Raw genomic sequence first — 16,457 nt, forward strand, 5'->3', positions numbered from 1 at the left:
TGCCAACATATGGGAGAGCTGATAGGGACCAGCACAGTGCTGGAAGCTACCCTGCCAGTCCAAGGCCTGGGACCAGTGAGAGGCAGAGGTAGCCTTTCTGTTGCCAAGAGCCTATTCAGAGCATGTTACACAGTTGCTGCTTCCTAACAACTGAGTTCCTCTGTGTGGCACAGGATTCAGACTTTCCCCAAACGAGGATTATTTGCTCTCTGGGTGTCCTGGGAGGAAGGCTATCATCACTTCTGGTAAGCAGCCTGGTGGCACAAGGCTTTGACAAAAGGTAGGAAGGTATATATATATCTGTTGCCTCTTTTTGGAGATGAAAGCCCAGAAACAGACTTGACCAGACAGAATCAGAACTGTTGACAGCAGCAAAGAGCCTTAATCTAGTCCAAATTACTAATTTTTAGAGGGTCCATGACTTTCCCAAGGTCACTCTGAAAGGCAGTAGCACAACAAGGACTAGAATTCAGGTCTCCTTATTTCTAGGCCAAGACTCTCCTCACCTGATCAGGTGCCTCTCCAGGGCAGATGTGCTGGAAAGGTCTGCAGTGTTAGAGAAGCAGTGACCAGAAACGGCTCAAGACGCAATGAGAAGCCCACGACAGAATTTTCACCTTCAGAGGCCTCTGCACAAGGATATGGTGGTGTCAGACACCCAGCATTTTCACCTTGACATACATTTTTTGTTTGTTTTTGGCCACGCCACTCGGCTTGTGGGATCTTAGCTCCCCCACCAGGGACTGAACCTGGGCCACGGCAGTAAAAGCGTTGAGTCCTAACCACTAGACCACCAGGGAACTCCCTCACATACATGTTTTTGATGGACTAACTCAAGCTGCAGGTAGGAATAAAGGAGACAGAACTCATAGCCAGACTGCAGCCGGAGGTAAAGGTGACAGAGGCTAATTAATGAAGCCCAGCAGGAAATAGCAACAACTAGGAAACCATCCTGGCATAAAAATTTAAAAATAAAAGCACCTAAGATGAACATTGAGATGAAAGTGTTTTGCAAACGGCAGTTTTGTGAATTATATGTTTGGTATCCTGTGACTGGCGCTGCTTTTATACTGTAATAGGTAGCATTCTAATATGTGAGGGAGGACAACAGGCCACCTTCATTCAGCAGCCTGGCTCTAGTTCACCCCTTTCACCTGCCCTGCCCAACAACCTGGAAGTAGGCTGGGCTCCCAGCATTCAGGCTGTGGAGGAGAGAGAGCTTGCAAAGGACTTGCCCTCTGTGGAAAGCACTCTTTTGTCTAGTTCTAACGAAATAAATAAGGAGTCTTCCTTTCATAGCATTTCTGCTATGACAGTACAGTAAGTGCAAAAGAGGACCTTGGATGAGGGTTTTCGGCTTTGTTTTCCTAATGAGAATATGCTTTACCTAAAACCCATAACTTCATTCAGCATCAGCCACAGGAAGCTTGGTTGTATATTAATAGATTAAACCACCTAGCTTCTGGCAAATGCTCAGAAGTGTTTGCTAAATACAGCAGGCTGGAAGACTGGAAAAGTTGTCTTGTGGTTCTTCCTTTACAGAAACTGCATTCAGTGTTTGAGGAATCACATTTTCACAGATGAATATTTTTACCAGGAAGATGGTTAAGTTGAAGTATGCTGTTAGATTGTGAATGGTAAAACTTGGTGTTTGTTGGTCACTGAACTTGAGTCCTCACTTTAACAGTCCCACTGGGTGCAAATTCAGATGCTTTTAGGCGCCAGGAAGATTATAAGTGTTGAAAAGAGCCTCTACTCAGCTCCAACTGATTGTTGCCTTGTGGGAATGAGGCCCAATATTGCCAGATTATTAAAATAAGATGCCAGAAACCAGATTTATTTGTGAAATCTCCCCATTTTAAAATGTTAGTAACTTAGTCTAAAAATTTTAAAACATTATGTTGGCTAAATAAAACATGCCTGAGCCATATGACTTCTGATTCAAACGTTCTGCCCAGCCTAAGAATTCAAGCAACAACATATTTTACTGAAATAGATGTTGCATGATCTCTTAAAGTGTATAAGTTTTATTACTTAAATATATCTTTTCTCTTAACTGAAAAATCTGAAACACACAAACAGGCCAAGAATAACCATTCTGTTTCTAAGAAAAACGCTGTTGGTAAATAAGTGTACCTCGAAGGGAAATACAGAAGATTTTTATGTTTCATAAATCATTCCCAGTGGTTTCAATTTGGCATATAGCAGACTGGTGTCTGAGAAACTTTACCTGCCAAACTTCTTGGCTTTGGCACAGAAAGGGCCACAGGGCTCCCCCTTCCTTCAGGCCTCGGTATCGCTATTAGTGGCGAAGATTGATTTTTTTTTCCTACAGATGGACTCAAAACTATCTCACTAAAAAGACGTGTTTGATTTTTTTTAAATTGGAAAGTTGTTACAAAGGGAGTGTAAGAAGGAAGGTAGTGGGAGTGTGTGAAACCTCTATGTCCAATCCCCAGAAACCTCAAAGCCTGCAGTGCAGATCCTCCTTTGGGTCCTTCCGGCCCTGGAAGCTGAGACCTCGCTGAAGTCTGAAAAGCACTTTGGCCCTTGGCATCATAGATTTGCCTCCACATCAGTAGGGGTTAAAACAGTGATTTACAGGTGGTTGGTTGGTAGTTTTTTCCAAAGCCAACTTTGATCCCATCATCAGTGTATTTCTAAGGAAAATGTAAACTGTTTATACATTCTCTTAAACATCACAGTGAAAAACAAGTACCCGTATATGTGATAGGGCAGGCAGAGGGCTCCGGCAGCTCTGTCCTTGGCAAAGGCCCTTGGCCACACTGGTGAAAATGCCAGCTTCGCTTCTGCACAGATACCTGTGTCGTGTCATCGCACTGCAGCACTGGTGGGCCCCAACGGCAGGACAGGGGGAGGGGATCTTTTTGAAATGTTTCCAGGAGCTCTGTCCAGCTGACTCTCTCTTCCAGCCTGGGAGTGCTGCACAAATCTACAAGGGCATTGATGAGACCATGGATCTGTTGCCATTCTCTAGGGAAGACTTGGCTTGGAGTGTGGCTGCCTGGATTCGAAAATGTGTCCTTGATTCCATGGAATAATTCTTATAATTTTGCCTGGAAGAAGCCAGAGAATCAGACACATGAGGCTGCTCCAGAAAGTGCTTTTCCTTTAGTCTGAACTGTGGGAGCCCACTAGCCAAGCAATATTTTTAGAGGCTTAGATCCCTGCCTCTGTCTAAAGAAAGAGTTGGGGGCTTCCCTGGTGGTGCAGTGGTTGAGAGTCCGCCTGCCGATGCAGGGGACGCGGGTTCGTGCCCCGGTCCGGGAGGATCCCACATGCCGCGGAGCGGCTGGGCCCGTGACCCATGGCCGCTGGGCCTGCGCGTCCGGAGCCTGTGCTCCGCAACGGGAGAGGCCGCAACAGTGAGAGGCCCGCGTACCACAAAAAAAAAAAAAAAAAAAAAAAAAAAAAAATCATAAAGAAAGAAAGAGTTGGGCCCTGACTAATAGGGATTACCTGTTACCATGCCCTCTGGTGCTACTCTTGGTCCTGTTTTTGGGTCCCTGAGCTTGAAGGAGTGGTTTCAAGAGGTAGATCCAAGGGCTGGAAGGCAGGAGACCTGCATCTTCACACCGGCCCTGCAGCTGGCTTGTGGTGTGACCCTTAGTCCCTGATGCTGGGATATCAGTTCCTCATTGGTAAATTGAGGAAGAGGCCTCCCTTATGCCAGGTGAGAGCTGGGTTCCCCAGGGACATGGGCCTAGCCTCTGGGCTGCCTATACTGCCTCTGCCAGCACCTTCCTCCCTCACTGCTGCCTGGCCTCTTCTGCCCATACCCTGCACTCCATGGGGAACAAAGGACAGACCAAGGGCAATCATGCCTTACTTGGCAGTTTCCAAGAGTTTGACAGCCTCTTCATTTCTGCCTTGCTCCATAAACAGCAGGGCCAGCTCCAGCAGGGCATTTGGGATCAAGTAGTGGTCATATTTAATCCTCTTTTCACTGCAGGACAGAGGAAAACATGGCTTACAGGCTCTGCTCTTGAGACATCCTTCGGGCACGTCCTTCAGACTCCTCCTGAGCCTCTCCCCAATGGCAGGATCCAACTCATGGTCTTGGGGGGTTTTCTGATCTGAATTCCAATTTGGAAGGGTTCCCACTACCTAGCCCTAGAAAGGCTTAAGATCCACAGCAAAGCCTTCCAGTCCTCTGCACCTGGGGCCCCAAGTCCCTGACAACCTATGGCTCATGTCATGTCCTTAGTTAGCCCACCCCCACCTCAGTCCCCAACCCCTCCTCTATTTCATCTGCAACCTTTTCCCTCTACAACCTCACCCAGGCAGGGAAGGACCTGACCACTGTCACCCAACCTCAGGTGTCTTTCCTGTGTCCAGGCATTTGCACATGCTCTACCTACTCCACTTAAAACTCCTCCTTCCTTGCTTTCTCTGCCTGGTAAACTTCCCAATTTAAGTGGCATCCCTGGAAAGCCTTTCCTGGTATCTAGCATTATTAGGTTTAGGTCCCTCCTCCTGGCACCTGCTGTCCTTGCTTTCCTCTAGCACAGCCCTCACCATACCAGATTGAGTTGCCTGTAGCTGTCTGTCTCTCTAACATCTGCACTCCCCAAGGGCAGAGTTGATAAATTACAAACTCCAGGGGGCACCATTCACACGAAACTCATTGCGGATGGTCTCCTGTAGTTGGGCAATCTGGTGGCCCTAGAGGACAACGTGGGGATGATCTGTGCCCAGCAAGGGTCCTGGCACAGGATAGACACTAGTACATGTGGAGCGAGTAGGGGTAGTCCAGAGTCAGGCACTGTGCATGTGTGCATGAGGAAAGAGAAGCCCAGAAAATGCTGCCCTGGAGCCAGGGGCCCAGCAGTAGGCCATCTGGAGCAGGAGTGGCCACAGAGGCACTTACTTGGCAGAGATGCTCCTGAAATTCTCCTCGGCCTCCTGGACACGGCCCAGATATTTCAGACACAGGCCTTTCAGCAGCTTCACCAAGCACTCATCATCCACTGAGTACTCATTCTCTGAGAATAGGGGAGTGAGGGAAGACGACAGGTTTGTTCATTTTTTCAGCAGTTACTCATGGAGCCCCTACTCTGTGCTGGGCCCTGGGGAGACAGAGGCGGCTCACACATGGTCCCCATCCTCAGGGAGCTCACATCTGGGGAGGAAAGACAGATACTGAGACGATGACAATACAGTGATACCAGGACTGATTGAAGGAAGCCCGGGGGTTGTGGGAGCCCAGAAGAGGCCCTGACCCTACCTGGGGGACAAGGGACAGCTTCTTGGAGGAGCTGCCACTGAAGCTCAGTCTGGAAAGGCAAAGGACAATTACCAGGGTAGAGAAGTGAGGAAGGACATTTTTGGTAGAGGGAATCTTCAACTGTAAAGACCTGTGGTCTGACCCAGCCTGGCAGGTTCAAGGGCCTGGGGGTAGTCACCTGGGCCCTTTTCCAGCAACTCTTCAGTCTTGGTGATAATCTCAAGTATCCCGTCTGTGAGTTCCGGCTGCTTCCCAATCACAGCGTAGCCATTCCAAATGTACATCATTTCCTGGGGGCAGGGGAGCAAGTCAGTCCCAGCTTTCCTCCCCAGTGGGGCCTCAAGTTTCCCCATCTGTAAAATGGGTAGCTCAGATCAGAGGATCACTAAAGGCCCTTCTAACTCTAGAAGTCTCAGCCCAGCCTTTGAAGCTGTGGACTTGAGGGAGTTACGGGGAGTCTTATCTCTTACTTACTATTGAGATCTCCCCTTACCCCAGTGAGAATTAAAGATGGACCCATATTCTCACTCTTCTGCTCATAGCTGCTGATAGTTTTCAGTTACTTTTCTGCTCATGGCTTCCTGGGGCACTACTCTGCTCTCTCCCAATCTCTCTGTGCCTACACTCTTCCCATTCTTTGAGGACCAGGTCATGCCCCACACTCTCCAGGGAGTCCTCCTCCTTGCTCCAGCTAATAGGGCCTCCTATATTGGAGGAACCATAATTTACTTAAGCACTTCAGGAGCTTAAGACCATGTTACCTTCTCTCCTGTTTCGCCAAGGCACTGAGCGTGAGTATCCATCTATGAAACATACCTGATGCCTTTTTTTGCCTTAACTGCCAGGAAGTTCAGAATACTAAATTAAATTTTCATTCTAGTAATTCTGTTAGCTTAGATTAGCATTTCCTAAACTATCAAACCAGGCAATGGATGTGAAAGTGACTTGTATACATAAAGTTCTAGAAAGACTTTTGTTATGTTCCAGGGAGGGATTTTAAGTTTAGACAAGGTTTTATCAAGTTGTTATATGGTCTCAAGTTAGCAAGTGTTCCATTAAAAGATTGTTCTGTGGCCAAATAAGTTAGGGAAAAACTGCATCTTCAGGCTTCTTCTTGAAGACCTGCCATGCAGATTAGCATATAAAGGCTCCAAGAAGGTCTACGGTATATAAACTTTGTTTAGGCCAGTCTTTCCCAAATGTATTTAATCACAGAAATCATTTTATGCACAAATAGCATTTTTCAGATTATAGTTTTGGAAATTCTCCCCTAAATTTCTCATATAGTTGCTTCCCTTGCCCCCATTTGATAATTGCTTTGTTGTATATTTTAACCTGTCAAATAGCTCAGATTTTATTTAAAGATATTCAGGATACGAGCTCTAAATAAATTCTACATAAATATTGAACTTTTTGATTTCTAAAGTGTTTAACATGTTTTATCAGCCAATTCTCATAACTGCCCTATGAAATGGGCAAGGAATATATTATTATTTACATTAAGGGAAAGGGGGCCCTACACAGGGTCACACAATTAGTGAACAGCAGAGCCAGGTCTCTGAAGCAGCACCCTTTCTACCTTTCTGGCTGCCTTATTATTTGAATAACAAGGACTCTTAACAAACTAGAAACTTCTCTGATGCCTGCTCAAATCATGCATGGAATTAGCATCAAAACCATGGTTCAGAATATAGGCTCTGGAACCAGACTACCTGGGTTCAAATTCTGGCTAACAACTCACTAGCTATGGGACTTGGACAAGTTATTTCATTTTTCTACTCAGTAGATATTTTATCTTCCTCCTTATCTATTAGGCCTTATTATCCCCTTCCGTAAAATGGAGATGCCACCAGCACGTACTAAGAGGGTTGTTGTGAGGATCAAATGAGGCCATAGGCAATGGGTATAAGGAGCCTTGAACACAGCAAGTGCCCAGTAACTGTGCCAGCAATTGCTGTTATTTCAGAGTTGACTGTAATATAACATGGTCCCAGCCTCAGAAAATCTTGGTCCAGTGAGGGCGGGACAGTGTAAACAACAATTCTAGTCGTGTGACAAGACAGAAACAGCGTGGAAACACAAACAGCCAAGGGATGCCGCTGCCTGGGAACAGGGGTGTGGGGCTGTCTCGGGGGGCTGCTCCTTCTGCCTTGAGGTTCCTGCAGCCGACTCACCTGTCTCTCCACCCCCATCCCTAGTAGACCAGTGCTTTCTCAGAGGTTGAGGCAGGCTCCAGCTCATCTGTGTCCCCCCACCCAGTACCAGGTGAATTGTGAAATCCTCTCCAGGCCCCTGAGGCATGAGGTCTTCTTCCCTCATCCACTCCCCCCGGGACCAGTGGCTATATCCCTGGCTCTCAGCTCATCCCCACAATCCCAAACTGGAGTTCAGAGCCAGTCAAGACCCTCCTACCCACCAGAGCAGGGATGGGCAATGAGATAGGTTTGGGGGAGAGGTAGCGTCTGGACTTCCGGATGGCAAACTTCTCTGTGGGTAGAGATTTCCCAGCAATCTTGAGTTTCAGGCCCGGCACAGCTCTGTGGAAGAGATGAGGAGGGTGGGGAGAGGGCGAGATTCTCGTGCTAGAAAGGACAGAGTCCCCAGCCTCTGCTTGGCCCCTCACTGGGCCTCAGTTTCCCCATCTATATGATGAGAGTGTTGGACTCATAGCCTGTGGCTATGGCCTTATTTCACAGGCCCTGCCCCAAGACCCGAGCACTTCCTAGGGCTAGGCAAGGGGCTCCTCTGAAGAAGCAGCAGCGGGCAGAGGTGAGAATGTACACAAACCCCCCCAGGCCTGCTCTGCCTTTTAGTTGTCCCTCTCCACTCCCAGCCCCCATTTCCTAAGGGCCCAGTGGAAGTCTGACCCTACTTTCACAGAGGAGATTAAAACTCTTAAAGGGAAGGACCTGCCCAAGACCACACAGCACAAACCTTTCATTAACTTTGGCCACGTGAGTTGTGGCCTCCTCAGCTGTTCCCAAGGGTACGGTAAAATGTGGTATGCAGCTGGGCAAGCCTCCACATCTGGGGCCTCACCCACCCAGCTCCGCCTTACCCTCGATCCCTGCCATAATCATGGGGGTATGGCTGTGACCTTCAGAACCTGAGCTGTCCAGGCCCAGCAAGCAGCTGGACCTAGTTGTGAGGTCCCCCACCAAACACCTCCCCTGCTTATTCACTGTGGAACCTCTCTGGGCCTGCTTTCTCATCCCTAAAATGGAGACAGTGATATGAAAGGGAGAAGTTGTTACCCCCAAATATGCTTCTTAGGCATAAAGATTATTTTAGGCTGATTATTTTTAAGAAACAGCAGACACACAAAAAGCTCTGAAAACCTAGTAGAAGTTACCTTTTTGTACGAGACATTTACATTTATAAGGGAAATCTCCATTTGTAAGATTCCCTCTCTCTGTACCAAGAAGAGGAGGAGAACTAAATCTCTAGAAACTTATCAGTGGAGAAGGCAGAGACTTAAGTCTGCGTAACAACCACATCCCCTCTTTTACCTGAAAACCTCCCACAACTGGCTCCCTATGCCCCCAAATCTTTTGTCCTTTAGCTGGAGATGGCACTTAAGGTAATGGCTCGGGCCATTTCAGAGAGTTAACTCAGTTTTCCTGAGTCTCTCCCATGTATACAGGAGTTATTAAACTTCAGTTTGCTTTTCTCCTGTTAATCTTATTATGAGGGTCTCAGCCAAGAACCTAGAAGGATGGAGAAAAAATTACTCTTCCTCCCCCACAGATTCTTACCCTCACAGATCTTCTAGAAGAGTTACATAAGATGGAGACACAAAGTTACTCAGTAAATGATAAACACTCTGTGACTGTGACAGCCCAGGAAGCTAGGGTTACCTAGCATGTTGCATGTTGGGGCCAACCCTCACCATGACTGGAGGAAAGCCCTAGGCTCCATCCTCAGCCTGCCATGGCTGAGCCCTGCTCTAGGCCCTTTGCAGAAGGCAAACACAGTAGTGCAGATAAGAATAAAAACAGCCGCCATTTATTGGCTCCAGGCCCTACCCCAGGCTCTTTAAATCTGTTCTCTTTGATTCGCAGAACAACACTGCAGAGGCAGAGGTGGTTATTCCCATTTTACAGATCCTGAAATTGTCCAAGGTGACACAGCTAACAAATGGCAGAGGCTAGATTTTATCCTGTTTATGTGATTCCAACTCTGCTTTTCTGAATGGATCAGGTTAACTCAGCAGAAGGAACCTCTCTGGACCTCAGTGTCCACATCTGTCCTACGCTCCAGGTGAAAGAGGTTCAGTGGAAAGAATGCTGACAAAACCACTTTTGTGAAAGAAAACCTCTGAATGGATTCAAAGGGCTCTGACCAGCGGCAGCAGGAGGCCCCCCGGCTATGGGAGGGAAGGACAGGCACGTGGGGTGACTGTGGGGGAGTGTCAGGGAGATGACAACTCCACCACCTCCCTCAGCTCAGGCTGGCTGTGGGCAGGGCCTACGACGATGCAACGGTCGGACCCACCTGAACAGCTCCACTTCGTCATCCCCGAACGGCTTGTAGTCCTCCTTCCCAAACATGCTGAGGTAGGCGGCCTTCATGTAGATGTAAGTGGCCTGTGTGAGGTAGAGCAACAGTCAGGTGTGAGCAGCCTGCCCTCCAATCGCAGTCCTGAACTGGCACCAGTACCTTACTGGAACCTCACTATGGCCCAGCATAGTAGCTGACATTATATTATCCCCAAGCCCCAGGGGAGAAACTGGGCGAGGAAGCCGAAGCAGCTTGAGGATTTGAGCTAGGAGTTAAATCCACGATGGGCCATGTCTAAGCAGCTGCCCTCTCCACTCTGAAGTAGCAGGGCAGACTCAAGCAACTAGAGGATGCACGGGGTGGTGCTGAGGGATAGGATGGAGACACAAAGATGGGGCAGCACGGGCTGCAGGGAAGCAGCCACTTCAGACTGGGCCCTTGAACGCCAATGGGAAGATTCACAGAGACAGAAAAAGGACCTTCCAGGCAAGGGGAACAGCCTGATCAAAGCCAGGGAGGGCAGAGATGTGTGTACGTAGGATACAAATCACTAGCATAAAGCATGGGATGTATACAAGAAGAGGTGTGAGGCCAGAAGAATAAACAGGGCCCTGGGTCAGGGCTCAGCTCAGGGCCCCTTGGTGAAACTGCCTTGCTGTGTGCCAGGCACTCTACATATATCACGTCACTTGATCCCAAAGACAATGCCAGAAAGGAATCTGTACCCCACCTCTACTTCCTGGGACAGCAGAGCTGCTAGGAGCAGAGCTGGGAGTGACCCCAGGTTTGTGTGGCTCCAAAAATCCCCGAAAGCCGCTCCCCTTTGCCTGAAGTCCAGTGCCAGGGGAGTCTGGCTCTGTGCTGCCCACCAGTGGCCAAGTCTTGAACCACAGCTCCTGCCACCTGGGGCAGCTACCCAGCAAACAAGTGTAGCGGGTGGAGGAGGAAACGGAGCAGGACATCCTGGAGTCTAGTCTTAGGAGAGAGAAGGTGGGAAGCAACCTCCACCTGGGAGCCCCACCCATGCTGAATGAAGCCCAGGGCTACTCCCAGTTCCAGTCTGCCCTCAGCACCGCAGTCTGCCCTTCACAACATGAGGAAAAGCTGGTCTTTGTGGGGTGTGCTGAGAAGAAGCTCCCCTCTGTGAAATCTGTTCCCCATCCCATCTGTAACCTCCCAGTGTCATCTGTGCCTTCTCCCTCTCCCCGGCCCTGGTAGTGAGCCACCAAGCCCTCATGATTTTACCTCCCATAGAGCTCCGAAATCCCACTGGCCTTGCCCTAGCCCTCACCTCAATTATTGCACCAGCCTCCACAGCATCTCCCTGCTCCGGGCCACAGGGATGTCTTTCTGCTGTCCTAGTTCACATGGTTTCCTAACTGATCTCCTGCTCCCTTCCTGGCCCTGCAAGCCATTTTCCACACCACCTGCCACTCTGACCTTTTAGAAGCAGATCACATCAGTCCCTCCTAGACATCGTCTCACGGTATCCCGTCGCACTTAGGAGAACATCCAAATGCCCTGTCATGGCCTGTGAGACCCTGTGCGGTCCGCCCCGTTTCCTCTCCAGTTCCCCTCCACTGTTGCCCCCTCACTCGTATCACTCTAGCCACACTGGCCTCCGGGCTGCTTCCAGAACACATCAACTCACGGCTTCAGCTTCCTCCCCCTCTTGCCCTAATATCTACCAACGCCCTCTGCCTGGACCGTTCTTCATGGAGATGTCCACATGGCTTGCTCCTTCACTTCATTCTGGTGTCTTCTCATAAAGACCTCCCCTGACCACACTGTTCATCACGCCCTGCACCCGTACCTTACCCGATTTTTCTTCATCGCACTTGCTGGGACCTGACGTTATCTTACACTGTACATCATCTATTTGTGTGTTTCTTGTCTCTCTCTCTTCCCACTAGAACGTGAGCCTTGAGGGGATCTTTGCTTGGTTCACTTGTGTATGTCCTGCCCTAGAACAGGACCCGGCATGTGAGCATGCCCAGCAACTGCAGGAGGGATTTCTTAAAAGCACAAATCTAAGCCACAAGCATGGGCTCCCCCACTGTCAGACTGAAGCCCAAACAGCCACTCAGGGCCCTTGTGACCTGCTTTTCTGGCTCCTCCTCTTCTGGCCACTCTTCCCCATCACTCCTGGAACTCACCTCAGGCCTCTGCCTGTGCTGTCCCTCTGCCTGGGGTGCCATTGTCCTTTCTCTGCCAGGCTCATCTGCTGGCTTCCTCTAAGAGCCTTCTCCTACTCCCCCGGGACAGCACACCCTCACTGAGTCCACAGGAATTAGGATGGACGCAGTGACCTAGAGTTGTGAGACCCATGGACATCCAAGTTACCAGGGGATGTTATGGGGCCGCACTGATGGAAAACTGCAGCCACCTTCCCTGACGGGACTCCTGTTTCCCAGAGTTATCTGTTTGCCTATTGAGTCCACATATTTATTTTGCTGGATTATTCTACCAGGCTCTGTGATATCACAGTCCTTGTCCTCAAGAAGCTTAACAGCGAGTGGCTTAGAGGGGCACGGTCCCTCCACAGTCCCTCTGCACTCCCACCCACAAACCCTACGCCCCTGCAGTTCTCTCGGTTTGGGGAGAGAACTTCCAGTTTCTTCCCTCTGCCACCCTAATTCCTCCTCCTTCAAGGTTCAGTTCAGACATTTCATTTTCCAGAAGCCTTCCTTGTCCCCTTGGCTGGGCTGCTCAGGGATGCCTCTGAGCTGCCCTCAGATTCCCCCGTTACAGCGCTGAGCACACAGTTGTCACCGTCTGGTTTCTGGTCACCCAAGCTGCGAGTACTGCGGGAAACGTGACGGGCCCGAAGGGACAACTCGGCGTAGCACAGGCAGGGACGAATGCTGAGCAGAGGGATCGGCACGTGTGGCAGTGGCCACAGGCCACCTTCCTAGAGCTGGAAGTTGGTGGACTCCGGTGGCCAAGTGCTGGAGATTAGGGATGAATGAAGCCCCGGAACTCGGGGTGCCACAACCCCTATTTTCACAGGAAACCCTTCTGAGGAAAGTGTTGCAGAGAAAGAGGGGCTGACCTCCCCAAGGTCACAGAGCTGGAGACTGAGCCAACTCAGGAAGCCAGACTCCCTGACACCTGGAGGCCTCGTCCTCCCTCTGCTCCTCACAGCAGCTGTGTGGCCCAGCAAAGTCACACACCCTCTCTAAGCCTCAGTGCCCCTCCTGGGCCTGATGGAGATAACGCCTGGGCACACAGAGCTCCGTGAAAGCCCACTCCTCCTGCGGGCCCCACCTGCCCACACCCAGAGAGCTCCCTTTCAGCTTGGGTCCCAGGTAGGGGGACTGAAAAGGGACTTTCATGCAGGGGTGGGGGAGAGATGAGAAATAGGGATTTAAGGTCATTGAGACACAAGTGCTATGGATTTGACACTACCAGATGCTCTGTGATGATCTAGATGATTCTAAGACCCTTGGTTCGGAAGTCTGTGCTATGGTTACTATGATGATAACGCCTGATACTTATTTCATCACTTACCATGAAGTTAAAAGCTATAAGATGGTGCACTGAGCATCTGTTTTGTTTCGTTTTGCCTACATGGCATCTCTTTAATGCCCACCCCCATCCACACTTATTCTGGGGCATCACCTCATTTTTCTTCTGGGGAACCACCCATCTCCTACTCCCAATCCATGAGGGGTCCTCCCACCCCTGTTTCCAGGCATTGACTTGTGATCTATGCCAGACCAATGAGGCTCTATCCAGGGACTCTGGTTGAAACCAAAGGGAAGATGTGAGTTAGGGGCAGGCAGCCCATAGCCACCCTGCTGGCAAATGGAGGGAACCTGCCTGTATGACAAAGATGTCATAGAGGAGAGCACAGTCCCAGGTGGAAAAAACAAGCCCAGATGACATAATATGAATTCCTGAATTCAGCCCTACCTGAAGTCAGATGTGCCTAGAATTTTCGGTTATATGAACCAATGAGCCTTTTACGTTTACACCCGCATAGTCAGGTACTATGTCCACTAGCTCCATGTGACTTTTTACATTTAAGTTAGTTAAAATAGAATAAAATTGAAGACATCCAGTTTCGCAATTGCAGTAGGCACATTTCGAGTGCTCGGTGTGCACGTATGGCTAGGGGCTACCACATTGGACAGTGCAGAAATAGAGCAGTTCCGGGACTTCCCTGGCGGCGCAGTGGTTAAGAATCTGCCTGCCAATGCAGGGGACACGGGTTCGAGCCCTGGTCCGGGAAGATCCCACATGCCGCGGAGCAACTAAGCCCGTGCATCACAACTACTGAGCCTGCGTGCCACAACTACTGAGCCCACATGCCACAACTACTGAAGCCCGCGCACCTAGAGCCCATGCTCCGCAACAAGAGAAGCCCGCACACCGCAACGCAGAGTAGCCCCCGCTCGCCACAGCTAGAGAAAGACCACGCATAGCAATGAAGACCCAACGCAGCCAAAAATAAATTAATAAATTAATTTAAAAAAAAGAAATAGAGCATTTCCACGGTAATGGAAAGTTCTGTTGGGCGACACTCATATAGACCATGTGAGTCACAACATACTTCTGTCCCTTGTGACTAAAAATCTCGACACACTCTAGTTCTAAAGGTCATCTGTTCCTCATGGTCTTTAGTTTTTTCCAACCCTGAGGCCTAGTAGAATTTGTGGTTTTGGTTAAATTCCAGCTGAGACATCTGCGTTCAGTTAGGGGTTTGGCCCTTGCTCTGGGGGCTCATGGCCAGGGTGGGTTGGCCTGGTTCCCCCGTGCCCCCAGCACATGGTGTCAGCCCACCTTGGACCAGGAGTTCTCCTTGCTGAGCAGGTCTGCGTAGAAGTAGGCCATCTTCCACTGGCCCTTGTAGGTGAAGCACCACATCAGCTCCCAGTAGCACATGTGGTGGAACTGCTTCCAGTGCTGCTGGGCCTCGCAGCACTCCTCGAACCGCCGGATGGCCTGTGGGCACCTGCCGGTCAGCCTCGGCGGGCATCCCCTGGCCCGCCCCCGCCCTGCTCTCTGCACCCTCTGTCCCCGCCCAGCTCCACAGTAGCCCCAGCCTCCTGCCGTGCACAGCGTACCAGCCCTGTGCCAGGCTCAGGGAGGGGGCGAGGGGCAGCATCGGGGAGACAGGAGTTGTGGCCTCCAGTCCTGGTTCTACCGCCTAAGTCTTACACGACCTTGGGCCCAGTTACTGCCCCTCCTGGGGACTCTGGTCTTGCAGCACAAAATGAAAGGATGGGACAGAGCTATAATAGAGGGATAACAGGCAGTGGAAAGTGCTAATCTTAAAGTGATATAATAATAACATCTATGCCTCAGAGCAAATTCCAAAGGTTCCAGAAGCCCCCACGAAGTGACCTGGTCCTGGGGCATCTGTCCTGCTGCCTGAGGAACCACAGCCAGGACCAGCGGGAGACGCCAGAACTGCAGGTCACGGAGTCCGTCCTGGGCCTTGGTTTAATGCTGGGGATTCTGCTCGGACCGTGACCCGCCCCTCTCTCACCCCTTCGACGGCTCCCTCCCACCTACAGAGCCCAGACTCCTTAGCCAGACCCTCAAGGTGCCCGCTTCAGCCCCTGGCACCAGGTTCCAGCCTGTCGCCCTGCCCTGGACAGCGGGTCTTCCCACCTCTCTGCCTTACTCAAGGATGCGGTAGCCCTCCATCTCCCGTTCAAATCCTACTCACCACAAGTGCCAACTCCTCCCTCGTCTTCCCAGACTGCCTCAGTTGGAAGTGCCTCTCCTGGCCCCGCTCTCCCGTAAGTCCTCTCTCGGGGCCCTCCTCCCAGTCTGCCCTGTCCCTGAGTTCGTCTGTGTGTATCTGTCTTCCTACTGGCCCGGGAGACCCGAGGGCCCTCCAGCACTGGCTCCGACCCCCATTACTCACCGCGTCAACATTGCCTTTAATGGCTTCAATCCGCCCCGCAAAGAACAGGAAGATGGCGCCCTGCAACAACACGCATGTGGGTCCGTGTGGGTCCACAAGGCACACGTGGGCTGGGAGTATCTGCCAGGAGGTAGGGCTCACCTTAGGGTATCGCTTCAGGTAGGGTCTCAAGAGCTTCTCTGCCTCCGCGATGTTGACGTTCCCAGTGCCTGAAGGAGGTGGGGGGACAATAGGACACGTCACCATCCTCCCTGGTGATCCGCCTCCCAGCAACCTACCAGGGGCTTCTCAGGGTCTCCGTTTCCCCTCTGTGAAATGGGGATGATAACTCTTCTATCTCCAGGGTGATGTGAGGATTGAATTAGACATTACAGCCTACAGCATCCTCACACCCTCTCTGAGGTGGGCATGACCCACCCCCATTTCACAGATGAGAAAACTGGGGCTGGAACCCAGTCACAGTATGAGGAAGCAAGTGGTCAGCAGGCCAGGCCCCAGGACAGTTGACTCGGCTCTGCTGTTTCTGGTTTCAGTGCCCCATCCCCAGTCCTGGGGGCCCGAGCAGGGTCTGCAGCCCCTTGCCCTCTCAGCCCCTGCCCTTAGAGCCAACCAAAGCCCAGAGGCCCCAGCACTCGCCCCGAGCGCACTCCTACCGAGCACAAAGGTGAGGAAGGTGTGGTAGCACAGCAGCAGCATGACACAGAGCACGGCGCGGAAGCTGTGCCCTGATGCCCCCTCCTCCAGCTGCAGCAGCCCGTAGTCCTGGAGGAAAGACAGGAACTGGCTGAGGCCAGCAAGGCCTGAGCTCGTCCTCCACGGGACCCAGGGAGG

At 50.9% G+C, this 16,457-nt stretch overlaps 1 protein-coding gene across 1 annotated transcript in view; it reads right to left on the bottom strand.

Moving 5' to 3' along the window:
- Positions 1 to 2,718: 2,718 nt before the first annotated feature.
- TTC39A (tetratricopeptide repeat domain 39A) overlaps positions 2,719 to 16,457 on the bottom strand; it is a 32,223-nt gene continuing 18,484 nt past the window's right edge. Inside the window, exons 9-18 of the mRNA XM_024739367.1 lie at positions 16,280 to 16,388; positions 15,768 to 15,835; positions 15,627 to 15,686; positions 14,534 to 14,695; positions 9,743 to 9,834; positions 7,665 to 7,785; positions 5,427 to 5,538; positions 4,892 to 5,006; positions 3,851 to 3,967; positions 2,719 to 3,077 (exon numbers count right to left, since the gene is read on the bottom strand). Coding sequence (XP_024595135.1) covers positions 2,954 to 3,077; positions 3,851 to 3,967; positions 4,892 to 5,006; positions 5,427 to 5,538; positions 7,665 to 7,785; positions 9,743 to 9,834; positions 14,534 to 14,695; positions 15,627 to 15,686; positions 15,768 to 15,835; positions 16,280 to 16,388 — 1,080 coding nt within the window. The 3' untranslated portion in view covers positions 2,719 to 2,953. The remainder of the gene's footprint in view (positions 3,078 to 3,850; positions 3,968 to 4,891; positions 5,007 to 5,426; positions 5,539 to 7,664; positions 7,786 to 9,742; positions 9,835 to 14,533; positions 14,696 to 15,626; positions 15,687 to 15,767; positions 15,836 to 16,279; positions 16,389 to 16,457) is intronic.

The sequence above is a fragment of the Neophocaena asiaeorientalis genome, unplaced genomic scaffold, assembly GCF_003031525.2.
Source record: "Neophocaena asiaeorientalis asiaeorientalis breed wild unplaced genomic scaffold, Neophocaena_asiaeorientalis_V1.1 scaffold138, whole genome shotgun sequence".
NCBI classification, from domain to species: Eukaryota; Metazoa; Chordata; class Mammalia; order Artiodactyla; family Phocoenidae; genus Neophocaena; species Neophocaena asiaeorientalis.